Here is a 27,635-nt window from a genome sequence, read left to right as displayed (position 1 = left end):
GTAGAGTTTGCGTGTTCTCCCCGTGCCTGCGTGGGTTTCCTCCCACATTCCAAAAATGCTTGGTAAGCCGATTGAGCACTCCAAATTGCCCCTAAGTGTCAGTGCGAGTGCGGATGGTTGTTCGTCTCTGTGTGCCCTGCGATTGACTGGCAACCGGTTCTTGGTGTCCTCTGCCTACTGCCCGATGACTGCTGGGATAGGCTCCAGCACGCCCATGACCCCCGTGGGGACAGGCGGTATTGTGGAATATTGAATTGCTGAGTGTATAAGGGCACACTGGGAGTTTATCTCCTTGCGACAGGAGCAGGCACTTCTGAACTGTATCATAAGCTTTAGATCTTCTAATTTAGGTTCTCAATGCAATCGACCAGACCTTCTCCACTCAACATTGACCCTCATGGGGTTGCACCTGTAAAATAAACTGAAAGGAATGAAGTCTGGCGCCCTTGGAAATGAGAGACTTCCAGCTTTGGAAAGCAACCTGATGGCTGAGAGCAGAGAGGCCAGAGAGGTGATGGCAACGCTCCGTCATGAGATGTCTAAATTCTATAAGAAAATGGTTGGGCTACAGGAGGCCAGAGCGGGAGACGATTAGCTGTGTTCGGTCGGTGAGTGTGCCGGCTAGTATAAGTGACTCAAATTCTCTTGAAATGTATTCAATCGTTACAGTTGTATTCAAATCAAACTGTTAAAATATGTTAAAACCCAATCAACTTGTCATTGCTGTATTCAAATCAAACTGGTATAATTTTTTATCAAACTTCCAGTTAACTAGTCATTGATGTATTCAAACCATTTGTTATCCTGGTCAAATGTCTGTTTTACTTTGTTTAAACTTGTTATACAAACTCTCAGTTTATTTGTTATTGCTGTATTCTAACCATATTATACTGGTAAAATTTCGGGGTTTTTTTTGTTTCTCGTTTTTCATGGTTATGGTGGTATATACGTAGGTAGTACTGTAGTAATGCAGATTGTGTGTCTGGCAGTGAAATCTTGGTTGTAATCAGGACGGGACTGGATATGCAGAATTGCTTCAACCCACTTCCCTTTTTGACAAGTCATGTAAAACACAATGTGAAATGAAGCTGTAATAAGTGTGTTGCTTATGTACTTGTCGAAACAAACAAACAAACAAACAAACAAAAAACTTAAACAATATCAAATTTCATGCTTTTGGGACAGTTTTGTTTGGTGGTGTGCCCGTGGGTCTATATTCTTTGTAAAATCTGCCTGCTCAATAAAGGTTGGGAAACATAGTTGCAGGTTTGTAACTTTTCTATTTAATTACTGGAATAATGTAATGTAGTATTCCAGTGATACAGAAAGTTTAAATTACAATTTAACAAAAAAATAGCAATTACACATGCAATTTGAAAATGAAATGAAAATTTCCAGAAAGTTTAAATTGCATTTTAACAAAAAAAATAACAATTACACTTGCAATTTGCAAATAAAATAAAACTTTCCAGCAAAAATTACATGACTTTATTATGTTTTCTTCATTTTGAGAAATATTTATATATTTATATATATTATTTATATATTTATATATATTATATATACGATATAATATATACCTCTAGTGAAAGCTGTTTTGTTGTAGTCATTAAACGTGCAATTGTTGTCCTACCAATGAATTAGTATATTTTCTAATGCAAAGAAAACGAATTCCGTAATTTCCAATAGTACTTGAATGCAGCTATACGTTTTGACGTCACGTCGTGGCGTCATTTGATGTGTCTTGCTTTGCGCTTCCTTAAAATTGAGCTAATGTTTCCAATTGATTTCTCGCGTTTCTATAAAATAGTTATCAGATAAAATCAGGTGTACGTATATGGCTCCATGTTGTCCTCACAAAATGATTAAAACTGAAAAAACTCTCCATTTGAAGAGTAGTCGGGGTAGAAAGGTTCGTGTTGTTCGCGAACATTACTTGAGGGAGCAAGTTCCATGCTACAGCTCTGTCTGTCTTGCCAGCTGTGACAACGGTAAATTTGATCTAACATTCAACGGGCTTTTATTAAAGGCACGTAGGACAACGAAACAGAAACTAATATTCTAGCTCAACAGGATAGGTGTGCAAGGTATTATCTGGCAGCCTACTGGTATATCACAACTGAATTCAATGCGATGCTAAGGGTTAGCTAGACAGACAAGTTGAAGCGGCATTCAAAACACCGTTCTGCAGTTCAGTTATTGCAAACAACCACAATAAATGCATGCAATAGCTACGAATGCAATGATAATACTTGCATTTACAAACATGATTAAGTTTCTAAGGGCATCCTTTTTCACACAGCTCTTATATTGAATGTAATGTTTTAGTATTGAAACACGTAAAGAATGTAAATAAATACGTAATTCCGTCAGTACATGGCTGTAGTACTGCACAGAGACAATTTAAAGAATTTATTATAATATAATACTAAATAATAAAGTGGCTGAGAAAGGGAACAAAAATCCTACCCTTCTGACTCCCCTTCACCTTTGTCAGATGGTAAGGTGTTGCCTGGAGATTTGACCCACTATGTCGTGCCTGATGTTGGCGTGGTGTTGGACTACCAGGAGATCTTGGAATTTAGAGAGCTGCAGGGCATCATCCTCACTCAGACAGCCTGCCAAGCTGTCCATCACTGCAAAGGACGCAGGTCAGTAAACTTTTGTTTGTTTTGTTCATAGTATTTATAGTAACACACAATATATATTGATATTGTGATACTGCTCGCTCCAATATGCATATCGCAAAGACATGCAATACGTTTTTTGTGGAATTGTATGTTTTTATAAGAATTTTACCAGTAAGACGCAAACTTAAATGTACATTACCAACCCATAGTTGAACATTATCAAGGGTAATTACAATCAGTTAGCTAAGAATACTTAAAGATTGCTTATTTTGGCACATGAATGAGATGTAATGATTTCATAACATAAAAAATGTCTTTTTAGATATGTGCTAAATATTGCAGTAATGGCCTATATAGCTATACAATAATCATGTTTTTTTTCAGTATTGTGCATCCTTTGTTTATAGTTTGTAAAGAGCTCAAGTGTGTTGATTTCACTGAGGTTACACAAAAGCTATACAATGTCAGCTTGTTTTTTACAAACTGCAATAACAAGTGTGCAGTGGTAAAATGCATAAAGTAGCCTACCTTTTTTTTTATAACCCACCACATCCAATTGTTGTCTTTGCTTTGCTCTTTTTTTCCTCCTAGTAGTAAATACTTGTTTGTCATGAGAACCAAATGTGGTCCTTTTATTTTATTCAAGTTGAATCCATTAGATGCCATCTTCCCCAGATTACCTAAATACAGAATAGAATAGAAACTATTTTACATCATCCATCCATCCATTTTCTATACCACTTGTCCGTGTTTCTGAATTTGATCAAGCAGTTTCGATCACAAGGAGAAAAGTGGAAATGTATTATCATGTGAGAAAAAGATGGTGCAATAGTGATTAGTTGAAAGAAACATTTTGTGGGAAAATTTGTAATAATTACTCTTTGGTCAAATATCTATTTTTAAACTTTCGGTACAATAGGGCCAATACACAGCCCTTGTCCAAGAGTTGACAGCGGTCAGCCTCATTAAATCAGAGCTCTGCTGATTAAGCTAAATGAGTATGAGTCAGTGACATGATATGCATCTCTCCGACACAAAAATCCAGGATTGCTGTTGACAAGCTTGATGAATATTGGAGAAGTAAGGAGTCCCAAATGACTGGTTTCATTGCAATTAGTTGAACGTTTCTGCTTACTGGGCTGTTCTAAAATGTTGCATTATTAATATGGTGAAGTTTTACTTGTGACAGTGTTAGCTGGACATAGCTGCGTGAGTTAATGCTGATGTCATAACAGGTCCGAAATTACAGTGTCTAGTCCTTTGAACAAAGGCTCTATTAAAACACAACATGTGTGAGTTTAGTTTTACTGAAGCGGTTTTATCTGTTAGCCGAATACAATAAATGTTTCATAGGAAATGCAATTTAAATAGATTTACCGTAATTGCCAGACTATAAACCGCACCGGTTTATAAACCGCACCAGCTAAAATTCAGGGATATTTCAGTTTTTTTCTTACATAAGCCTCACCGGACTATAAGCCGAACGTGCACACGGGTTTTTTACAAAGAAAGACAGTACATAGAAAGCCTTTTTTAACGTTTTAATAACATACTTGAACATGTCTTTCTAAACATTGCCTGTGACGCAGAAAGTAGTACCGCAGCAACGCGGAAGTGTGCACGCGAGTTATTAGCAAAGAAAGACTGGACACAGAAAGTTTTTTTAAAGCTTTAATAACATACCTTAACATTTCTTTCCAAACACTGCCTGTGACGCGGCAGTAATACCGCAGCAACACGGAAGTAACACAGCAAAGTCACTGAGACGCGGCAGTAACACAGCAGCAATACAGCAGCAACACGATAGCACAGCCCTAACAGGGCTGGTTAAAAAAAACATACCAGTAAAAGTAAAAAAAGTGCCGTCTTCATCTTCCTCCTGTGCACTGAAACCATCGAAGTCTTCCTGCTTAGTGTCCGATTGGAATAGCGTTAGATATCCTTCGCCTCACACTTCCTCTCTCTCTTTCGTCGTCGGTTTTATGCATTTCTTCGAGTGTGAAGAGGGTCTGTTCATGCTAATCTTATTCATGCACAAAGCGCTAAATTACATTAAACTAGCGAGCGACACGTATAGCTTAAAAGCGGCATCATATGCATTTCTTTTGTCCCCCATAATGACGGTTTGTGTATAAAAGCTTCCTGTCTTTGTGTGAATGCGGGTGTGTGCGTGATGCGCGAGACGATCACGTCTTCTTCGGCGCATTATCTCTTCTTCGTCTGTCTCGCTCTTGCTTCCTGCTAGAGCGCCCCCTGGAGACCGGAGGCCGTAAAAATCCACAAGTACGCTCCAGAGTAGACACAAGATAATGTCATCAACATCGACTGCCTTTGGCTTAAAAGCGGCATCATATGCATTTCTTTTGTCCCCCATGATGACGGTTTGTGTATAAAGCCTTCCTTTCAGTAATGTCCGACTTGATCGCGTTCTGCATGATGCGCGAAATGTAAACACAAACTAGCACGTCTTCTTCGGCGCATTATCTCTTCTTCGCCTGTCTCGCTCTTGCTTCCTGCTAGAGCGCCCCCTGGAGGCCGTAAAAATCCATAAGTACGCCGCGCTGCCGTTTAAGGTTCAAAGTAACCTTCTGAATAAAATGCATTAAATGTTCACATTCATTACAACTTGTTTTTGGTGAGCAAAATGTCAGAAGAATTTAATTTAAATGCTGATTGATTGGGTTTTAATACAATGCAGATGGTCCAAACAGCGCCACTGCTTTGTGTAATCTCTGAGTGACATGGCAGAGTAAGAGAAAGGGTTTAGAGCACAGGTGTCAAACTCAAGGCCCGGGGGCCAGATACGGCCCGCCACATCATTCTATGTGGCCCGCGAAGACAAATTGTGCATCAAATTCGTGCGTCATTACTAGAATTGCAAATTGTCTTCACTTTTAATAATATATTTTTTTTAAATATTTGACCAGTTTTTACTCGTCTGATTTGAAAATGAGTCATTTGTCAGTTTGTTTTGTAGCTTTTACTGTATATAATAGTGTTAAGAGTAAAAGTGATCAAGTCATCACAAAAATCCCGAAAAAAATGTTACCGTATTTGCCGGTGTACAGGTCGACTCGGTGTATAAGTCGACCCCCTAAAATTCGACGGAAATTTACGATTTTATGATATATCCTTTGTATAAGTCGAGCTCAATTGTTGCATTATATTAAACTTCAAAATTCAATATGCGAAATTTATTGACGAAATGTGTTCAAATTCCGGGAGGCCGTGCGCATGCGGCTGTTTATAAGCACCGCGGAGGAGATCGCGACCGGCGAGCTCGCGCACGCCGCCCGGCACCAACGGGAGGCCGGAAATAGCTCCAAGCCGAGCGGATTGGCACTTTATAAGCAACGCGGAGGAGATCGCGGCCGGCGAGCTCGCGCACGCCGCCCGGCACCAACGGGAGGCCGGAAATAGCTCCAAGCCGAGCGGATCGGCACTTTATAAGCACCGCGGAGGAGATCGCGGCCGGCGAGCTCGCGCACGCCGCCCGGCACCAACGGGAGGCCGGAAATAGCTCCAAGCCGAGCGGATCGGCACTTTATAAGCACCGCGGAGGAGATCGCGGCCGGCGAGCTCGCGCACGCCGCCCGGCACCAACGGGAGGCCGGAAATAGCTCCAAGCCGAGCGGATCGGCACTTTATAAGCACCGCGGAGGAGATCGCGGCCGGCGAGCTCGCGCACGCCGCCCGGCACCAACGGGAGGCCGGAAATAGCTCCAAGCCGAGCGGATCGGCACTTTATAAGCACCGCGGAGGAGATCGCGGCCGGCGAGCTCGCGCACGCCGCCCGGCACCAACGGGAGGCCGGAAATAGCTCCAAGCCGAGCGGATCGGCACTTTATAAGCACCGCGGAGGAGATCGCGGCCGGCGAGCTCGCGCACGCCGCCCGGCACCAACGGGAGGCCGGAAATAGCTCCAAGCCGAGCGGATCGGCACTTTATAAGCACCGCGGAGGAGATCGCGGCCGGCGAGCTCGCGCACGCCGCCCGGCACCAACGGGAGGCCGGAAATAGCTCCAAGCCGAGCGGATCGGCACTTTATAAGCACCGCGGAGGAGATCGCGGCCGGCGAGCTCGCGCACGCCGCCCGGCACCAACGGGAGGCCGGAAATAGCTCCAAGCCGAGCGGATCGGCACTTTATAAGCACCGCGGAGGAGATCGCGGCCGGCGAGCTCGCGCACGCCGCCCGGCACCAACGGGAGGCCGGAAATAGCTCCAAGCCGAGCGGATCGGCACTTTATAAGCACCGCGGAGGAGATCGCGGCCGGCGAGCTCGCGCACGCCGCCCGGCACCAACGGGAGGCCGGAAATAGCTCCAAGCCTAGCGGATCGGCACTTTATAAGCACCGCGCAGGAGATCGCGGCGCCTCATTGGACTTCCAGCGGGCCGCGCACTCGCGCACGCCGCCCGGTTCAAATTTTCTAAGTGCAACGCACAATGAGATGCATGAGAAACGGCCTTGGTTACCATCACATTTGAAGCGATGAATACGAAGTTAAATTTTATGACTCGGTGTATAAGTCGAGGTCGATTTTTTTCGGTCGATTTTGGATCGAAAAAGGTCGACCAATACACCGGCAAATACGGTATATAAGCCGCACCTGACTATAAGCCGCAGGTTCCAAAATTTTGGAGAAAAGTCGCGGTTTATAGTCCGGAAATTACGGTATGCCAAATTGCACAGTCCATGACATTAGTATGGTATACTTTTTGACAGGTTACCATAATTGCATGATATTGAGGAAAAAGCATTTGTCGCATACATTGATCATCAATCATGAAAGAGAGCAATATATCAGTGGCCACCGTTAGTTTACATCCAACTCTATAACAACTCATCAACTAGAACATCGCTGAAGCACTTGCATATCACTCCATATGATTAGAAACAGAAATGGTAAATGGTAGCTGACATAATTACATATGGCGGCACTTCCACGACTTTCAGGATGGCTGAAGATATTTCCCGAAGTGGTGAACGAGCTGCATCTTTTGAGCGCTCAGTCTAATTTTATTTTACAATTTGTTACCTCATTCACGCAGTGATGATGGAAAGTACACAGTTCATTTACTCTCTGGTGACACAACAGAGGTACAACTAAGGAGGGGGGGTTAGTTATTTTTACTCAAAGGCTATGGAAGTCAAATGAGCACATTGCTATCACCAAGGGCTGTAACTATCAAATAGTTTTAGAATGTACTATTCTATCATCGTTTGATCAAATAATCAGATGCATTGTAATTTTTCTTTAAAGTATATTATAAAACATTTTTCCTTATTACTGTGTATTAACCAATTATTGTTGTTTACTTGGTATCATTTTGTGTTAAAAAAACAACTAAACATCAATTGAGCAATATCACACTCGCCAACCTTTGTTAGTTATCAGTTATTTAGATTCTTCTGCCATCACATGAGCCATAATACTTTTTTTCTCAAGTGAAAACATTTTGCCGGATAAAGATTACCACAGTTTTTATTTCCACAATGTTGCTTTCAAAAACAAAATATTCTTGAGCCATTGTTGCTTCTGTGTAACATATTTCCATTGTGATATGTCGTTAAGCAGACAATATAACCGCCTGCGAAACCTGCTGAAAGACCCCCGGCATGACTGTGTTCTGTTTGCAAATGAATTTCAAGAGTTTTCTTTCTGTCAGCGGGAGAATGGGGAGAGTCAAGAACAGTGGCAGACCAGGTGAGCGTCTAATGAAACACTTGACCTTTTTGTTCAAGTCAGACCCAGTACGCTAGCGGTTTGTGCTGATCTAAATTGAGAAATGCGCAGAATAGCGACGTGTGCAATTTTTTGTCGAGTCCCATATAATTTTGAAAAAATAGAACATTTATAGCATTCTTTACGTCATGTTTGTTTGTGTATGCAGGTGTGTGTACTCTGCAGCAGTTTGGTATTATAACCACCTAGCTGGTATGATGGCTGTTGTGATGATCACAGAGAACCAGGACATAATTAATCAATACAGCAACCTTCAGTCTGGAGTGTATGTCATCTCTGTACAGGTACAGGACATGAACACAACCAGGCCAAGCACATCACGGCTGTCATATACTGACACTAATATTATGTTCAATACCTTCATTGCCTTCTAATGACTGTGGGCTCTGATATGGTAGTATAAACTACAACTAATCTACATTCAACCACCCAGAGAATGGTAGACATGCTTTACCTATAACAGGTAGACTAGCTCATGTACGGTGTACAGTATGTACAGAAGCCTTTGAGTATCACATTGCAACCTTTATGTAGATGACAATTGACAATAGCTGATGCTGTGTCATTGGAATTCTTTCGCTGCATCTTTCAATAAGCCAAGCAAATTGCCAACATAAATAAAATGCGTTTGCCACATTTCATGTTATATACAGTATTTTCCAAAACACACATTTTCTTTATTGACTGAAATCCTCTTCATTTATGATTTGCTAACTTTTTGCAAATGTACCTATTCTTTTTCCACCCATTATTTGTAGAAAACTTCACCTATTTGCCTTTTCCGTGCTCTTTGAAACACCCTGAAATTCCATAAGGTGATGCCAAAACCTTGTCTAATAAAAATGTAGACCACATTGGTGTTGATGAAGTATCTTGAAGTGATGCACCTTGGCTGCGGGACAAGCTTTGTGTGTCAAGGAGTATCTTAACATGTATTGTTAGCGAAAGTTATGAGAATATTTGCCGTTTTTGCATGTACATGCACAGTTTAGTGCATTTTTTAAGTGATATTTTATGCAAGCCTTTTTTGTGCGTAATGTTCCAAGGTAGGTTTGCTATACAGTATTATTAATGTTTAAGGGGGGGGTCATTGTGATATATTTAAAGTTTAAACTATAAATGTAGACAATACAATAAAAGAAAATTATAGTCTGTTCCACTGAATTTATTAACATTATAAAGACACTATCATCGTTTGCATCAATGTATTGCTCAAACAGACCTCTTCAATTTTTGTCATTATTTTGTAGGAATATTTACAAAACTTCTGGTTAGAGCTGCGGACAGCTCATGAATTGTACAGGTCCATTCGCCAGGCTCTACAAGAGAAGGAGAGTGAGTGCACAGAAAAAGAGTTTACTGACCACCTACCGGCTGAAGTCCTGGAGGCTGGCATCAAGTCTGGGCGCTATATTCAGGTATAACCTCTCTGTTTGTGTTTGATCCTCCCTGGTGCGTCTTAAAGTATCAGTAGTTTGATGATGCTTTTTTTTTTTTTTTTTTTTTTAATGAAAAAACATTTTAATTTACTACCATATTTTTCGGACCATAAGTCGCGTTTTTTTCCATAGTTCGGGTGGGGGGCGACTTATACTCAGGAGCGATTTATATGTGAATTTTTTCACAAATTTTCAAAATTCAAAAATCCGCGATGTAGTGAAACCGCGATAAATGAACCGCGATAAATGAACCGCGATGTAGCAAGGGATTACTGTAATCTGAACTGCGGCGCGGCGCATACGCGGCAGTGTTTTACATAAAGGACAAAGGATTCGATCACAGGATTTAATGACTTGGAGTGACAGAGATTGTTTGATAAAATTGTTGTTCATAATTATATGGTCCTGTGGAATATTTTGAAGTGCAACCGCCGTCAGCGGCGCGCACCCATTGTTGTCATAAAGGACGATCGATGGATTTAATGATTTGGAGTGACACAGATGGTTTGATAAAGGTATTATTTATGTTATAGTTATTTGGATAACTGTCAATGTTACGTCAGGCCCGTTCTCAGCTCTTCGTTTGTGTTTATGTCACGTTAGCATACCGTATCGTTTAGTCTGTTGTTGCTCGTTTATGTCTGTTGTTGGTGTTGGATTTTGTCGAATAAATTTCCCCCAAAATGCGACTTATACTCCGGAGCGATTTTGTATATGTTTTTTTTTTTCACTTTATTGTGGATTTTATGGCTAATGCGACGTATAATCCGGAGCAACTTTTAGTCCGAAAAATGCTGTATATTATATTTTATGGATTATAAATGGGTGGAGAAGAGTTTTTAAAGGCATATCTTCTCTTGAGATTATTGTGCCAAACTCATTTATTTCTCTTTGTTTGGTTCAGAACATAAATGAGATGCAATTGGGTAACTGCAGTGTCTTTTTTTTTAATTTTTTTAATTTTTTATTGTTTTTAAGCTTTTTGGCACCTTCATAATTGATTTGTTTTAATTATATACTCATAGAAATGGAACACCAATGCCACTATCAAAGTCAAAGTCAGCTTTATTGTCAATTTCTCCTCATGCCAAAGACACACAATGCAATTAATTGAATCAAATTGATTTCAAGTTAAGGAATCCTAGCAAATGTTCTGATTTCTGATTTCTGATTTTGACATACCGTAATTTCTCTAGTTTAACCCTTTTTTTTTTTTTTTTTTTTTAAACCAAATCATCCAAAGAGCAGTATAAGGTTAGCAGGAAAAAAAATAATTTGTCACATCGAATAGTTGTTGTAGTTGTTAATGTTTCCCTGGTGCCCAGGGATTGAGAAAGGGGTTTAGGGCTGAGGACAAAAAGTCGACCTTCAAAGGATGCTTGACACATATTTTTTTTCCCTGAGGCATTTATGGTCTTCATTGTATGCTAGTGACACAGACATTTACAGTCCACATTCTAGTTGAGTAGTCGTCTACGTCGCAGTCATGGCCCTTGGTTCTAACAGGGGACTGTCAGGTTACTCGAGTAGTCAATGGAGTAATCGATAGCATTATAATCAATTCTAGAAAGAAGATGAAGTAAAAGCCAAATTTGTATTTTCATTGTAGGAGGTAGCACCTCATCAGTGAAACTAAGGGTGTATTCAGACTTAACTGTTTGGTCAGCTTTAAACGGACCAGGGTTCGATTGGAAGGCTGGTCCGGACCTTTTGTGCAGGTGTGAATACACGCAAACGAATCCTCGTGCGGATTCAAGAAACGGACCAAGATCCACTTTTTCAAGTGGTCTCGGTTCGCTTCCAAACGAACTCTGGTGCAGTTCGCTTCAGGTGTGAATACAAACAGCGTAGATCCGAACCAACAGCACAAATATGCAGAGCAGGAATGCAGCGCATCGGACTCCCATGTTTTCCTCCATTTCCGGCTCTTTGCTCTGTGTACCACCCTGGTTATTGCTGTCCAATGGGAGCACAGATCGTCACCAGCGTGGGTGTGTTTACAAAATATACTTCGCTTTCAAAATGTACAGTATGAATAGGAACCGCACCAAACGAAAAAAAATTAATTTGCTTTTGATCCGGACCAAACAAGCGGACTAAAGGACTTTTCCAGTCTGAATACACCCTTAAATTATGCTTTACACAAATTACACTGGTCAATAAAGGAGTGTTTATTCATTTGGCACATACAGCAGCCAAATCATCAAACATCAATCCCTCCACACCCACATTGAAAACTTCCAACATTTAATCTCTTCCCAGCCTAGCTGCTGTTAGCTAATGGTAATCTTTGCTCACAATGAGTTTGTTTTATATTTTGGCTTTGATGTGAGAGCGCTTCCCTGTTGTCAAGGGACATCTAGAGTCTTCAGGCAGCTGCCAAGTAAATGGGCAGAGAAAGCAGGGTGGTATCCTTTCAATTATCGCATCACAAAATACAGGATTGGCTTGCTTACAGACAAGGTTTTGGCTATAGCCAGCTAGTATAATGATTTAATGGTGTAATTTCACACTCGATGGGTGGATTGACATTCTAAAGGTCCAATTATCTGTATAAAAGCATTGAAAAAGTCAATTATCATTAGTCTACAGATCCAGTCTACATATGCAAATTCACTATTCTATTTTATTGTCCTGTTTTTTACACTTTAGTTTTTGATTTGTATTGTCAATATTGTTATCAAGTCTAGTAAGATAAAAACATTAAAAAAAAAGTGGAGTCGTAAATGCACTATTTCATTTTTGGTTGCAGTTACATTTTCTCAGATAGTTGATGGATGCTTTAGAAACACATTCAATTTTGTTCGTCTCTATGCCTTGCGATTGTCTGTCAATCAGTTCAGGGTGTACTCCGCCAACAGCCTGAAATAGGCTCCAGCACACCTGTAACCCTCGTGAGAAAAAGCAGTTCAGAAATTGAATGAAAGACAGAATGATGTTGTGGACACCACAGCTAACTTTCCTGTAGCAGCTATCGATTTACCCAATGTCCAAACTCTTGTCAGAAATAATTAATTAGGAAGGAAGTAACGCTCTACTTATTTGTTTGAAAATTTCTCAGCCAGTCTTACAACCTACTGAAAGGCCCTCTTTAAAGACAGAATACTCATTTACTCAACTTCCATAAAACAACCATCAATTTACCTTCAGCACAGTAGCGAAGACAACAAAATATCACAGTGCTATCAATCCATGTGCCACGCTCACAAAAGACAATTTTTACATTACCATAAATTTCAATGTTAAGAGACAAAAATGAATCACCCCCTGCTGTCAGTTTTGTCAAGTAGTGTGTCCTTGGAGAAACTTATGACTGCAGTAATTAACATGATTAGTGTTTTTATTGACAGACTATTTGTCAGCCAATTATGGACCAATATCTAATCTTCCTTTTCTACAAGGGGTCAGGGAGAATGCCTCTTCACTTGTTGGAATTTAAAACAAAACAAATGATATCTCTGGTAGTTGATGCTTGAATAACATTTTTTGTGAGCTCTAAGAAGGATTATTGTAATTCTCTTAGCTGGCTGATCCAACATGTCTCTCAGTTTTTCCCCAAATGCTGTGGCCCATGTGGCTGGAACAAGGAGGAGCGATTTCTCCAGTGCTTGTTTCAAGCACTGTCTCCCCATAATATTGAGAATTAAATTCAAAATGATTAAGCAACTTTATACTTACAAGGTCTGTGAAAAATACAAGTTTGGTGTCCCAAAAGAGACAGCATATTTTAAATCCAAATGACAAGTTTTCCCCTTCAAGCTTATATCCGTGGAGTCTGACGTCACCAGCTTGGGGCGTTGAAAAATTGCACCCCACCGTTGTCCTATGTGTTATATTGAAGGGGAGTTACTGAGCTCATGAAAATTTTGATAAGATTCAACAGGCTGAGATTTGTGCCTCCACAATAAACAAGACAAGAGATGAATAACAAGTTTTGTTCTCATTAAACGTAGACAGGTCATCTAAAAATAGATATTGTAATATTTCAAAATATTTTTTTATCTGATTGGGTTGAGTATACTGATATATGCTCCATAGAGCATATATAGATCTTATAAACCCTATAAATGGTTTTGAAGGAATGAATCTGTTCTCAAAGTTGTCCTACTTAGGGCTCCATGGTTCTTACCCATTATTTCTCCCTATTTGCCGGAATTTGAATATGATTGTTTATAAAATGGTTGTTTGTATTTTGGCAGTGGCACTGAACACAAAAATGTAAATATATTCACTCCATTGACCCAGTGATGTATAATCTCCAATGATTGAAATTTCATGATTTACTTGGCCACGGTCACAGCCCGATCTTGATAATATATCCTGTGTCTGACAATCTTGTGGCCATTTATCATACAGATTAAGAGTGTTGGTGCATTTTTCAAAATTTAGGTGTGCCTTTATTTCAAGCTCCATCCAGGTTCTGCATATCCGAGCCATACACATTTTGTTAACAGAAATCTCTCTTAGATCAACATCAATCACACATTCCCCTCATTGTTTTCAGGGAACTCTGAGTGTCAACAAACACAGAGCACAGACAGAAGCTTCTGTCAGAACAGAAGGTCTCACCAATAAAAATACAGGTGCAGTATTGCAGCAATAAAGAGTTGATTCTAAGCTAGATAAACATTGTATAGTTTTTTTTTCTCTTTTTTGTGAGACATTTTCTTGACTGTCTTTGTAATTTACTCTCCTATGACCCATCCATCCTTCATCTGCTGTAGAACTCAGCAGTGAGGTGTTGGTGTATGGAAATAAGAATCGTAACAGGGCTGTGCATGGCGACGTGGTTGTGGTGGAGTTGTTGCCAAAGAGCCAATGGAGAGGGAAGGTTAGTGCACTGGCAGAAGGACAATTGGAGGAGAAGAATGGAGAGGACATCCAAAGTAAACCTATGCCTACAGGTAGGGCCTCTCATCTGAAACTGCACGTTTTGTTTAGTTTGAAAACAGTCAACCAAGTTTTTCTTCTATTTCTCTTTTCATTCTGATGTGTGAATAATCAAACTTGCAGGAAGTGTTGTGGGGATCCTGCAGAGGAATTGGAGGGACTATGTTGTAACATTCCCTCCAAGGGAGAGCCCGCAGTCCCAAAGCAGGAATTCTCAGCGCATCCTGACTGTGCCTTGGGACCATCGCATCCCGAAGATCCGCATCAGCACACAACAGGCTGACGCCTTACAGGTCTAGTTTACTTTATACAGTAACAGAACTTACCAGAAGAATGTTTTGTTACTAAAAAGCCAAAATCTGTTTGTTTGATTCAATTCTTCAAACATAGCTGTCGGAAGAGGCAGCAAAAGGCAACCTTTAATAGTGTTTGCAAAACTTCCGGCTATTGTTGTCGATTAAATGGCTTATTCCTCCAAAAGTTCACTTCTGACAGTAACACACAGGTCAGTTGTGATGAGAGGTGTGAATCTTCACATTTTTTATGCTAGTGTAGTCAGAAACTCAGCCTAACCAGCTAATTCAATTCCTTACATTGCTGCTTTTCCCGATATCCTTTTTTTTTTGTGATAGATAGATAGATAGATAGATAGATAGATAGATAGATAGATAGATAGATAGATAGATAGATAGATAGATAGATAGATAGATAGATAGATAGATAGATAGATAGATAGATAGATAGATAGATAGATAGATAGATAGATAGATAGATAGATAGATAGATAGATAGATTGATTGATTGATTGATTGATTGATTGTTAGGTCGCTCGCTCGATCGGCGATTATGGCCATTTTTTATCAGTATTGTAGTCGCGCTTATTAAGGACAATTATCATGATAGATAGATAGATCATTTATTTCAACACCCCTGGTTGTGATCCACCTCAAAATGCTGAGGGCAATATTAATCCAGATTTTATGACGGGGGTCACCAACTATATTTGTCCGAGGGCCAGAGTTTAGCCAAACCTTGGGGGTCAGACCCTCAAATAAAAGGTAAAAATCACACTTTGGCATAACATTGTTGTTTGATGTTTGTTTGGCAGCTGTTGTAAGCGCTATATAAATAAAGATGTATACATTTTTCCCATTTCATTACAAAACTGAAGGCCTTTATATGTGAGGCTTTTCTTTAAACATATATTTTTTCTTTAATCCTCATAATTCTGAACTCCAGTTAGATGGGCCGGATTTAACCAGCCAGTTGATGATCAGTGTTTTTCAGATTGCCCATTTCCTCACCTCTGAACAGTTTAGAAGGTAGCAGTGTTGCTGGTCACTCTTTTTTTTGGGTGCTTTTAGCAAGCCACGGTCAAAGCACAAATACAGAAAGCAGTGACAAACTTTCCAGGGAGTGGTCAGCTAACAAAAATTGCTCTTAGTGTGCATTGATAACTCACCCAGGAGGTTACAAAATAACCCAGAATGACATCAAAAGCGCAGCTGGTCTCACTGAATCACTAAAGGTCACAACACAATCTTAAGAAAGACAGCGGGCAAAAATGGCATCCATGGGATCCGAGGCAAAAACCACTGCTGACAAAAAAAGAACAGCTTCCCCGTTTGCCAAGATCCTCCCCATGCCATTTGGAAAAAAAACATTCTGACAAACGTTTTGGAAGGTGTGCCTACCTGTGGCATAAAAATAGCTAAGTATGGGGAAAAAAGAAGATCATGCTGCCAATATGATAGTTGCAATTTGATGGCACTTCAGGAAATGGACAACTTGCTGTGATTCAAAGAAGAATTAGTTCTTAAGTCTAGTAGAGATTCATGCAGATGAACTTTCAGTCGTCACTTTGTACCCTCAAGCGCTTATCAGCAAAACATAACCTTCCTGTCCCCTTCTGTCCAGGACCACAGAGTGGTGGTACGCATTGACTCATGGGAAAGCACATCACTATATCCTAATGGACATAGTGTGAGGGTTCTGGGTCGGGCTGGCGAGCTTGAGACCGAAGTACAGACCATCCTCATGGAAAACTGCATCCACGTTCCTCCCTTTTCCGATGCACAGGTCAGAGATTATTTTGTTCAAATTATGAGGTGAAGAATACAATTAATTTCTATTTCATTAGATTTTCTTCAATGTAATGTTTGTTTCTCCCCAGCTAAGAGAAATGCCTGTGAATTCTCCTGAGAAGCCCTGGAATGTGGATCCGTCTCAAGTGGCTGAACGGCGGGACCTCAGAGAGAGTCATCTGGTGTTTAGCATCGACCCCGCGGGCTGTGAGGATGTCGATGACACGCTGTCTGTGCGCAGCCTTGCTGGAGGAAAGCTACTGGAGCTCGGTGTCCACATAGCTGATGTTACACACTTTGTTGCTGAAGGCTCCCTAACTGACTTAGAGGCACATGCAAGGTAAGTTGTTCCTACAGAGTAATCAAATAATTCATGTTTGTGTCAGCCAGAGGTGGGCCGTTGCATCACCGACGGACGCCCATTTTGCAGGCAAAGGCCTAGGGGCAAGAAAGTTAAAAAAGGATGGACTGAGAACTGACTGAAGTGGGTGTAATCGTCTTTAACCAGGTCAAGGGCCGACAGACCTCTCACTGACAGACGCCCATTTCACTGATAACTGACAAAATAAGCCCAGCCTGTCTCACGTGGGTTTGTTATGCTACATTCACCCGGGACACAAAATGAACTCTGGCGTTACTCACGCAAGTTTGATTGCGGGTATTCCCTTGTTTATGCGAGTGTCACTCCAGCCACCAGAGCAGTGGTTCTTAACCTTGTTGGATTTACCAAACCCCACCAGTTTCATATGCGCATTCACCGAACTCCTCTTAAGTGAAAAATGAAATTATTTTTTTCAAATTTAAGACGTAGATGTTTTTTACTGGTGCACAAAATGAGCCGTGCATGATCACCTTGTTCAAAGAACAAAACCAACACAATGCATGAACTCACAACAAATTACACACCTGCAAATCAGTGTGATTTCTGCTGTTGCCTTTGCGAGACCAATTCAGATATGCATCATCACGAATTTACACAATAAATCAGGTGTGTTCAGACCTCTGCAGTGGAGGCTCTGCCGAACCCCTGAGACCGACTCACCGAACCCCTCGGGTTCGATCGAACCCAGGTTAAGAACCACTGCACCAGAGGGAAATAAACTACTACCTTCGTTTCTTAAGCAATTTTAAAGGACATAGCAACCGCAACTGATTTCTTTTTGTTATCCTCCAAGTCCTGCTCACTGCGGGACCATCAACAAGCACAAAGCTGCTTGTGAATCCGGCACCATTTTGGTGTGAATGACTTGCAGCACTACGAGGCTATTAATCTTGATGTTCTCTGATGTCGTTTAGTACGATGGTTGGCGCTATGCTCTAAGACAGCCCAAGAAATGGGTACAATTGCCGGGTCGGGAATTTTTTTGGGGGTGATCGGGGCGGGTGACGATTGACAGATGGAGGGAAGCGATGGTGGAAGCACTTTTGAAATAATGAAGACAGACGGACGATTAGATTATGAATAACGACGGACTGACGATGACAGAAGGGTGCCCACGTTGCAGACAAAGGACGAATGACAAATCAGCAAAATTTAGTAAAGTGCCCATCTCTAGTCGAAAAAGAATGCAATGAGTAAATCTAAACATAGTAGTATGTACCTTTCTATTTAAATTGCTGCTCTTTAAGCACTGAAATGTGAATAAGATTACAAACTTTAATTTGAAGTAGTTTGACAAACCGCAAAGGTGTCACTTTTTTGACTGCATATGTATGTACGCCTGAGCACTACTTATGTGCACTATTCTCATTTAGCTCTGGAGTTGTTGTTATACTTCATTACAGTCGTATACTAGTATATTCATGGAAATAATATATGCCTTCATCATAATGTTACTTTGACCTTTTTCTTTTCTTGATTATTGTTTGTGAGAAGTGTTTGTATGAATTTGGTGCTCATCCAAAGATTGATTACAGTCCTCACTTCACTGAGTGCCGTGCCTATTGATTTACTGGTGCATCAGTCTAAAAAAGGAAAGCAATCTCCTTGAGTGGCCTAACTAAAGCTAACCAACAACTAACAATATTTCCGGTTTACATGCACCCTCATTTCAGGCTACCGTGGACCAAATAATACGGTTGTAAGACCATTTTTCAAACAAAACAGGCCATGATTTGCCATGGATTCCCGGACAGTAGGGGAGCAGACAAAAAAATCGATTCTACAAAAAAAGACTATTTCTAGTTCTGGCGATTCTGAATCGATTCAAAATTCCATAAAATTGATTCTAAAATGCTTATATTTATGCTCACTACCGCATACACACCCGCTCATCCACTGTAGCGTGCCTGCTTGCCCACCATAGACAAGGCAGCCTGAGCTACTGGCGCTAGCGTGGAGTTAGCCTGCTCGCTGACAGAATGCAGTCCGCGAGCACAGAACAGAAGGAACGCGTCATTCAACCCGCCCCAACATCACTAAAAGCCATAATTTGGGTGCTACATTAATGGTTCAGAAATCTTCCAAATATATCAATGGTATTTAAAATGACACAGTATTGAATTGTTATTGAATAGTTTACATTGTTAAGATTATTTTATTTAAGGCAGTGCCTGATGTTCTTTCTTCCTTTTGGAAGGTGAAGTTTGACTTTGTGCATTTAAGGATATTGAGGTTATTTGACTGCTGGGATAGGCTCCAGCGCGGTATAGAAAATGGATGGATGGATGAGCAGAATGCACTTTGTTCTTTATTCTTCCACACAGCTATGATTGTTACTCAATTTGTATTTACAGAACCTGAAAGACTTGTTTAAAAATAAAAAGGCTGTTCCATGCATTTTATCTTCATCATTTCACTGGCATAATTCTAACAAAAAAATTTAGACCATTGAAATGCAACAATAATTTCAGAATCGAAAATCGTTTCTGAATCGTATCGTGACCCTGAAAGTCGGAATCGAATCAAATCGCCAGACACTTAGAGATTCGCACCCTAACAGATTGTTAAACTGTCAAAACAATTGCCATGGCAGTCACAATGGGAATGAGAAATCTAATTGGCTGTAGTGAAACGTGGTGAATGTATCACAATCTGAAAGCACATCGTAGGAGGTATCAAAACTCGGAGGGAGGCATTCTATGGTGAGAAGTGAAGCATGTTATGCCTGGCATCTCATGATCCTATTAAGTTGTGTCCCGTTTTGCCATGGGTCTCACAGCAAGCCAGGGTTTATAACAGCCGTTGCGTCGTGTTCAATCACCATGTGTGGCAATTAACGGGCCTGGTGCAATCCTGCACATTGTGTTTTCTTACGATCTGCGAGAGAGCACTATTATGGCAATGCTGCTCCGTGGGCTGTGGATAGCAGAAGGATGGAGATAGTACACGAGAAGAAAAACTAATATAACATTTATTATTATTGAGCTCCAGTCTATGACAAACCCCCACCTGCCCCTGACCACGGCAATATAGAAAAAAATATATAAAAACTCAAAATGTACATCCCTCATATTTGTTTCAGGGCTACAACTTACTACCTTGCAGACCGCAGGTATGACATGTTACCAGCAATTCTCAGTGCAGATCTCTGCTCTCTGCTGGGAGGAGTCGACAGGTTGGTGAAGTTTTTTTTAATTGACCTTGATTTAGAGTGAAGCCCTATTTTTGTTGTTAGATTACATTTCAAGAGACAGAGAGAGGGGGAGTGGATGAGATACAGTCTTACATATTCAGACTTTCCTCCACCAACAAAACCAATTTGTTAAAAATTTGCATTTTAGCCAGGGTTCACTGCACAAATTTGAAGTATAATGTATATAATACATGCTTCTACAATCTTACAATCTAGGTATGCAATGAGCGTGCTGTGGGAGCTGGACGCGCACACCCTCGCCGTCAACAAAGTGTGGTACGGTCGCACCGTCATCCGCTCTTCCTACCAGCTCCACTATGAGCTCGCACAGGCCCTTCTCAATGGCGAACAGGCCGAGGTACCAGAGCTGACCCAACTTATCGCCTCGGAGAAGGACGCCAAATTAGCTCAGCTCAAGCAGGCTCTGGAGATGCTCACCCATGTGGCACGACATCTTCGGGCGCAGCGAGATCAAGGCGGTGCGTTGGAACTGGAAGGTGTCGAGGTATGATTTTTGAATGTGAAGCACTTAGGAGCAAAGTTTTCACTACTATTTACTTGAAAACAGCAGTACACATAAAGTCACTCCACAAGCACATAGAGAACTTCCTTGTCTTATTACTTTCTCATGTCAATGTTTTGGTCCTAGGTACGCGCACAGCTAGACAATGAAAAAAACATCACAGCTCTGGTCCCACGCCAACCCCTGGAGATCCATGAGACAGTGGCCGAGTGCATGATCTACGCCAACCACTGGGTGGCGCGCATGATCCAGGAGGTCTTTCCTCATCAGGCTCTACTTCGCCATCACCTGCCACCACGACAGGAGTTCTTCAGCCAACTGGTGGAAAGCGCCAAGTCCAAGGGTTTCACCATCGATACCAGGTTTGTCAAACAATTTCTCATATACAATAGTGTTTCTTATCATGTGTCAGTTGTGGGTGTTATGATGAGAATATTCATAAATTTTGAATTTCCATGACGTCAACGTCCAGAGCTATTTATTGTAGCTCTTTGGTATTTCCCTCCTATTCTGTGAAGGTCCAATAAGGCTTTAGCTGACTCTCTGGACAAGGCTGTGGATCCACAGGACTCACTGCTAAACAGGCTGTTCAGAATGATGGCCACCCAAGCCATGTCTCAGGCAATGTATTTCTCAACTGGTGCCATTCCGCAAGACCAGTACTACCATTATGGTATGCAAAACAATACACTACAGGACTGTCTCAGAAAATTAGAATATTGTGATAAGATTCTTTGTTTTCTGTAATGCAATTAAAAAAACAAAAATGTCATACATTCTGGATTCATTACAAATCAACTGAAATATTGCAAGCCTTTTATTATTTTAATATTGCTGATTATGGCATACAGCTTAAGAAAACTCAAATATCCTATCTCAAAATACTAGAATATCATGAATAAGTACACTAGTAGGGTATTCAACTAATCACTTGAATCGTCTAATTAACTCGAAACACCTGCACCTGAGCCTTGAAAAACACTCAGCTTGGTTCAGTAAACTAAATCACAAGTATGGGGAAGACTGCTGATCTGACTGCTGTCCAGAGGACCATCAGTAACACCCTCCATCAGGAGGGTAAGACACAAAAAGAAATTTCTCAAAGAGCAAGCTGTTCACAGAGTGCATTTTCAAAGCACATCCACAAAAAGTCTGTTGGAAGGGGGAAATGTGGCAAGAAACGCTGCACAACCAAGAGAGAAGACCGCAGCCTTAACAGCATTGTGAAGAAGAGACGCTTCCAGAATTTGGGGGAGCTTCAAAGACAGTGGACTGAAGCTGGAGTGCAGGTATCAAAAGCCACTATTCACAGACGTGTCCGGGAAATGGGCTACAATAGCCGTATTCCCATGGTCAAGCCACTTCTGAACTCAAGACAACGGAAGAAGCGTCTCACTTGGGTTATGGAAAAGAAGCACTGGATAGTTGCAGAGTGGTCCAAAGTCCTCTTTTCAGATGAAAGCAAGTTTTGTATTTCATTTGGAAGTCAAGGCGCCAGAGTCTGAAGAAAAGCTGGAGAGGAGCAAAATCCAAGTTGCTTGAAATCCAGTGTGAAGTTCCCACAGTCAGCGATGGTTTGGGGAGCCATGTCAGCTGCTGGTGTTGGTCCACTGTTTCATCAAGTCCAGAGTAAATGCAGATTTTAGAGCACTACATGCTTCCATCTGCTGAAAAGCTCTATGGAGGTGATGATTTCATTTTCCAGCATGATCTGGCACCTGCCCACAGTGCCAAAACCACCAGTAAACGGTGTACTGACCATGGCATTACTGTCCTCGCCTGCCAATTCCCCTGACCTGAACCCCATAGAGAATTTGTGGGGTATTGTGAAGAAGAAGCTGAAAGACACCAGACCCAACAATGCAAATGAGCTAAAGGCTGCTATTGAAGCATCCTGGGCATCCATAACACCTCAGCAATACCATTGCCTCCATGCCATGCCGCATTGATGTAGTAATCCATGCAAAATCCAACCAAATACTTGAGTGCATCAATGGATATTTTCAAATGTTTGATTTTGTTTTGCTGTTATAAATCTTTTTTTTTTTAACTTGGTCTGAGGAAATATTCTAATATTTTGAGATAGGATATTTGAGTTTTCTTAAGCTTTAAGACATAATCAGCAATATTAAAATAATAAAAGGCTTGCAATATTTCAGTTAATTTGTAATGAATCCAGAATGTATATTTTTGTTTTTTTAATTGCATTACAGAAAATAAAGAACTTTATCACAATATTAAAATTTTCCGAGACCGTCCTGTATATTTGAAGTAACCATTGGCTTTTGAAATGCAATGACACATTAAGTTAGTCATTCTAACATACTGCCTGTGACGAAATGACACTTTTCAGGTTTGGCTCTGGATCGCTACACACATTTCACATCACCCATTCGTCGCTATGCCGACATTGTAGTGCACCGCCTTCTGGCAGCAGCCATTGAGGTGGAGAGTGGGCGGAGTCCTGCTAAAGCGCTAGCAAGTAGCAAGGAAGTAGACGAGTTGGCTCATCATATCAACAAGAAAAATAGGGTCAGTTCTTTTTTGTTTTACTTCTATGATTGGTATTTACCTCATGAGATAGTACTTAAATCTATTTAGTTGTATACCTCTGGGAACTGACTGCCATGTGACATTTGCAGGCAGCCCAACAGGTGCAGAAGGTCTCCACTGAGTTATTTCAGTGTCTGTATTTCAAAGAAAGGGACCCTCACAAGGATCAGTGCTGTGTGGCCAATGCTGTCATTTACGCCATCCGAGACAATGGCGTATTGGCGTTTGTGCCACTGTAAGTTTTCAACTTGGTTGTTTTGTTGTCACATTTACCAAGCTGAACAGTTTGGCTCAAATCGCTAATGTACTGTTTGATACAGCTACTGGGTTGGCCGTACCATACAATATGTAAGAAATTAAGTTTGCCTGGCACAATGTATTCATACACTTTAAGAAAACATTTCTAATCATTCTTACTGATTTCTGTAGTCCAACATTAGAAAAAAATCAGATGCTATGCTGCTCAGTATCATGGCCACTGGTTAAACAGTAAAATATTTTAATTATTCAGTTAATCCTTGCAAAACACTTTAAAAACCCTAAATACCGTACATAAAAGTTATTTTTTACTTTTTTTTGTTTACATCCTAAATTCTGTGCTGTAGGTATGGCATGAAGGGACCCGCGTACCTGAAAAACCGAGAAGGTCAGGTGCTCTCCGCGGGACAGGATGGCCACTGCGAGTGGCAGAGCGGTTCTGTGCGCCGTTATTCTGACTGCATCACAACCACGTCCTCCATTGGAACCACCACCTTCACACTATTCTGCCACATCACTGTAAGTCTCCAAAAAGCTTGGATATTTTGTGGCACAACCCAGTTTTACTGTACAGCATTGGTGATTTTCAATCAATGAACATGCTTCGCTGCTTTAGTCACTCGATTTGGATGGTAAAACTAATAAGTTATTTTCCAAGAAGACAGGTTTAAAGTGCATTTGTTTGTTGAAAATGTAATTCCTCATAATTGTCTTTTGTGTACAATTCCCATTATGAAAAAATGTTTGCATCCCAACACAACATATTCAAACCACAGCAATTTCCTCCTATCAGTTACACAACAGAGGTTGACTATTCTACCTTCTTCCCAAGCTTTTTTTCTAGTGGAATAAGTGAGATGTGATGTAATCCAACTTGAGTTTTCTTTTTCTTTCAGGTTCGTATTTCTGTACAGTTATCGCGTTGTCACGCTGACAGTGTCAACCTTGAAGTTGTCAGCAACAGGCCGCACCGGAGTGTGACACTCCACCAGGCAGAGTCACATAGCCGGAGCCAGCTGGTTCAGGAAGTGGTGCGCTTAGCTGAAGAGGCGTCCCAGCAGGCTCAGGGGAAGGCGACACTGCAGTCCAAACTATCCAAAGAGGAGCAAGAGTTTTGCCAAAGCAAAAGCCCAAACCTCTACTTACTCTTGGAGGAGATTCGAGAGCTTTCACTGATAGACCCAGCAATGTGTAACCACAGCCTCGAGATAGTAATAAGCTCTAAATAAATAGTTTTCAGACTTTTTTTTTTTTTTTAAAAGCTACAAAAAAAAAACCTACTTTTTTTTTTTTTTTTTTTTTAAATATATTTCCACTTTTAGTTATAGTATGCACATGTCAATGACCAAACCTCTTTTGCTCGGTCAGACATGTCCACTTTTTAACACCCTGTCCATGAGGTTTCTATAAATTGATGAGAATATCGTTCTTTAATTGGTAGTTTACACTGGCGTTTATATGACTGAAGTTTTGCGCGACAAATGAGAGGCATAGTGTTTTTTCCTATTATTTAATGTGGGTTGAGGTGCTCCATTACCGAGATGTGTCAAACTGGTGGGAATGAAACACGAGTCGAATAAGCAAGCAATTCGACATCACATTCCATTCATTTGTCTGTGTTTTACTGTTATTGTTGAGTGGACAGAGAGGTGCGTTATGATCACTGGTTAAACAAGCCAAAACTGCAGTTGGTTTGCCCCTGACTATGTCAGAGTTGAGGACAGCGATGACACACGAACATGTTTCAACGTCTATTAAAGGTGCTGGTCGGAGATCTCAAAAGCTTATATGGAGACATAAACACCAAAACATCTGCAAAGTTAATCTGCAACGTTGACTGAGTTCCTTAGTTGTAAGAGCCATGACCACATGATGGAGAAGAATGTATGTCATCTCGAGGCCAAGCCAAGTGTCCTTTTTTTTTGAAAATCAAAATGTGGTCACCCTATACATACGTGATACATTGACCAGGTTTTGTAGTACAATATGTATTATATACAGATAAATTAACCATTGAGGTGTTTTTATTAATAAGATGAATGTACAATAATAAAAATATTTACTACTTCGTGTGTGTTATTTTAGTGTGGAAACAAGTATTGTACACCTAACCTCAGCTCAAATATGTCAATTGGGTAATTTTCTTTAGGGTACAAGTAGTATGCAGCATAATGCTTGCTACTCAGTTTGTGGTCATTAAGTGCCATCCTTTTTACCTGCCGAGGGAATTTACTGCGATTCTGCTAGTCGCGGTATACATCCCGCCTTCCAACATCGAAGGCGACAGGATCGCGGCTCTTAGTGAACTGTACCAGGCTGTCAGCGAACAACAGATGGCGCACCCTGACGGTTTCACCATCTTCGCTGGGGACTTTATTCATGCTAACCTGAAGTCTGTTTTTCCGAGGCTTCACCAGCATGTTAATTTTCCGACACGTGGTGACAGCTTCCTGGACCTGGTCTACTCCACACATAAAGGAGCTTTCAAGGCCGCCACCCTCCCCCATCTTGGACTTTCTGACCATCTCACTGTTATGCTTTTGCCTGCATACAGACAAAGGGTGAAAGTATCCAGGCCGGTTTGCAAGCGGGTGTGGCCTGAGGGTGCCTCTGATGCGCTTCGAGACTGCTTTGGCTCTACTGACATGTTTAAGCGGGCGGCCACTTGCAACGATCGGACAGACATAGAGGAGTATACTGACTCTGTTTCCTCTTACATCACAAAGTGCGTTGATGATGTGACTCACTCGAAGTCCATCGTCACACGGGCTAACTGGAAGCCATGGCTGACGGGGCTGTCCTCAGGCTGCTGAGGGCCAGGGAGGAAGCCTTCAGAGCGGGAGATGAGGCTGGCTTGAGGGCAGCGAAGGCCGACCTGTCCCGGGGCATCAAGGAAGCGAAAAGGGCGTTCTCTTGCAAGATTACCGCCCACTTCAAGGACAGCAGGGACGCATGGAGCCTTTGGCAGGGCATTCAGACCATCACGGAGTACAAGCCCGCGCCGCAGAGCTGTGAGGGCAACGTCCGTCTGCTCAACGATCTTAACCGCTTCTTTGCTCGCTTCGACGCCCAGAACAGCACTTGCCCGCTGAAGACCACTCCCCCTCCACACAAACAGCCCCTGTGCCTCTCTGCCGACAGCGTGAGGAGGGCGCTTGCCGCTATCAACACCCGTAAGGCGGGCCCTGACAACATCCCAGGTCGAGCGCTGAAGGACTGCGCTGGGGAGCTGACGGGTGTCTTCACGGACATTTTTAACATTTCCCTGCAGCAGGCCATCGTCCCTTTGTGTTTCAAGGCACAGGTACGAACCTGTGCCGAAGAAGCCTGCTCCGTCCTGCTTCAATGACTACCGCCCCGTGGCACTGACGCCCATCATCATGAAGTGCTTTGAGCGGCTTGTCTTGGAGCACATCAGATCCATTCTCCCCCCCACCATAGACCCCTTCCAGTTTGTGATCCTCAGCCAAACGGTCCTCTGAGGATGCCATCTGCTCTTCCCTCCACTCTGCCCTCTCCCACCTGGAGAGTAGGGACTCGTATGTGAGATTGCTGTTTGTGGACTTCAGCTCTGCCTTCAACACCATTGTGCCACAAAAACTCATCTGCAAACTCGACAAGCTGGGCCTCAGTACCTACCTCTGCAACTGGCTACTGGACTTCCTCTGTCAGAGGCCTCAGGTGGTACGTGTTGGCGACAAAATCTCCGCCAGCATCACGCTGAGCACGGGGGCCCCCAAGGCTGTGTGCTCAGTCCGCTGCTCTTCACCCTGCTGACGCACGACCGCACTGCGTCCTACAGCGACAACCGTATAGTGAAGTTTGCTGACGACACGACTCTGGTGGGTCTCATCACCAAGGGCGACGAGACTCAGTACAGGTTGGAGGTTGACCTTCTGACCGTGTTGTGCAGGGACAACAACCTCCTGCTGAACGT

General features: G+C 41.8%; 2 protein-coding genes across 3 annotated transcripts in view; one reads left to right on the top strand and one right to left on the bottom strand.

The window, feature by feature from the left end:
- Nucleotides 1-2,596, bottom strand: part of LOC125967215 (multiple epidermal growth factor-like domains protein 11) — a 148,959-nt gene extending 146,363 nt beyond the window's left edge. The window contains 1 exon segment of the mRNA XM_049718042.2: nucleotides 2,470-2,596. The gene's annotated coding sequence lies outside the window, so the exon portion shown is untranslated.
- dis3l (DIS3 like exosome 3'-5' exoribonuclease) lies at nucleotides 1,710-25,766 on the top strand. Of its 2 annotated transcripts, none has more exons than XM_049718043.2 (18): nucleotides 1,710-1,991; nucleotides 2,498-2,651; nucleotides 8,206-8,337; nucleotides 8,525-8,660; nucleotides 9,627-9,794; nucleotides 14,320-14,398; nucleotides 14,540-14,719; nucleotides 14,829-14,998; nucleotides 16,623-16,784; nucleotides 16,879-17,129; nucleotides 20,254-20,346; nucleotides 20,581-20,869; nucleotides 21,014-21,249; nucleotides 21,406-21,560; nucleotides 23,241-23,419; nucleotides 23,530-23,675; nucleotides 24,046-24,217; nucleotides 24,595-25,766. In XM_049718043.2, the coding sequence occupies exons 1-18, from the start codon at nucleotides 1,838-1,840 to the stop codon at nucleotides 24,925-24,927; spliced, it is 3,189 nt and encodes a 1,062-aa protein (XP_049574000.1). In that variant the 5' UTR covers nucleotides 1,710-1,837; the 3' UTR covers nucleotides 24,928-25,766. The 2 variants fall into 2 exon arrangements, with proteins under 2 accessions (XP_049574000.1, XP_049574001.1); XM_049718044.2 differs by having other exon boundaries at nucleotides 1,711-1,991; nucleotides 8,209-8,337.
- The last annotated feature ends 1,869 nt before the right edge of the window (nucleotides 25,767-27,635 follow it).

The sequence above is a fragment of the Syngnathus scovelli genome, chromosome 4, assembly GCF_024217435.2.
Source record: "Syngnathus scovelli strain Florida chromosome 4, RoL_Ssco_1.2, whole genome shotgun sequence".
Taxonomy (NCBI): domain Eukaryota; kingdom Metazoa; phylum Chordata; class Actinopteri; order Syngnathiformes; family Syngnathidae; genus Syngnathus; species Syngnathus scovelli.
The sequence above is the reverse complement of the archived record's forward strand: the minus strand, read 5'-3'. Positions and strand labels throughout refer to the sequence as shown.

Bases quoted from the DNA above. Each gene is read 5' to 3' on its own strand.
- dis3l (XM_049718043.2), top strand. From the start codon at position 1,838: ATGGCTCCATGTTGTCCTCACAAAATGATTAAAACTGAAAAAACTCTC. The intron at 9,795-14,319 runs GTATAACCTCTC...CATTGTTTTCAG, and splicing joins AGTCTGGGCGCTATATTCAG to GGAACTCTGAGTGTCAACAA. The intron at 16,785-16,878 runs GTCAGAGATTAT...GTTTCTCCCCAG, and splicing joins CTCCCTTTTCCGATGCACAG to CTAAGAGAAATGCCTGTGAA.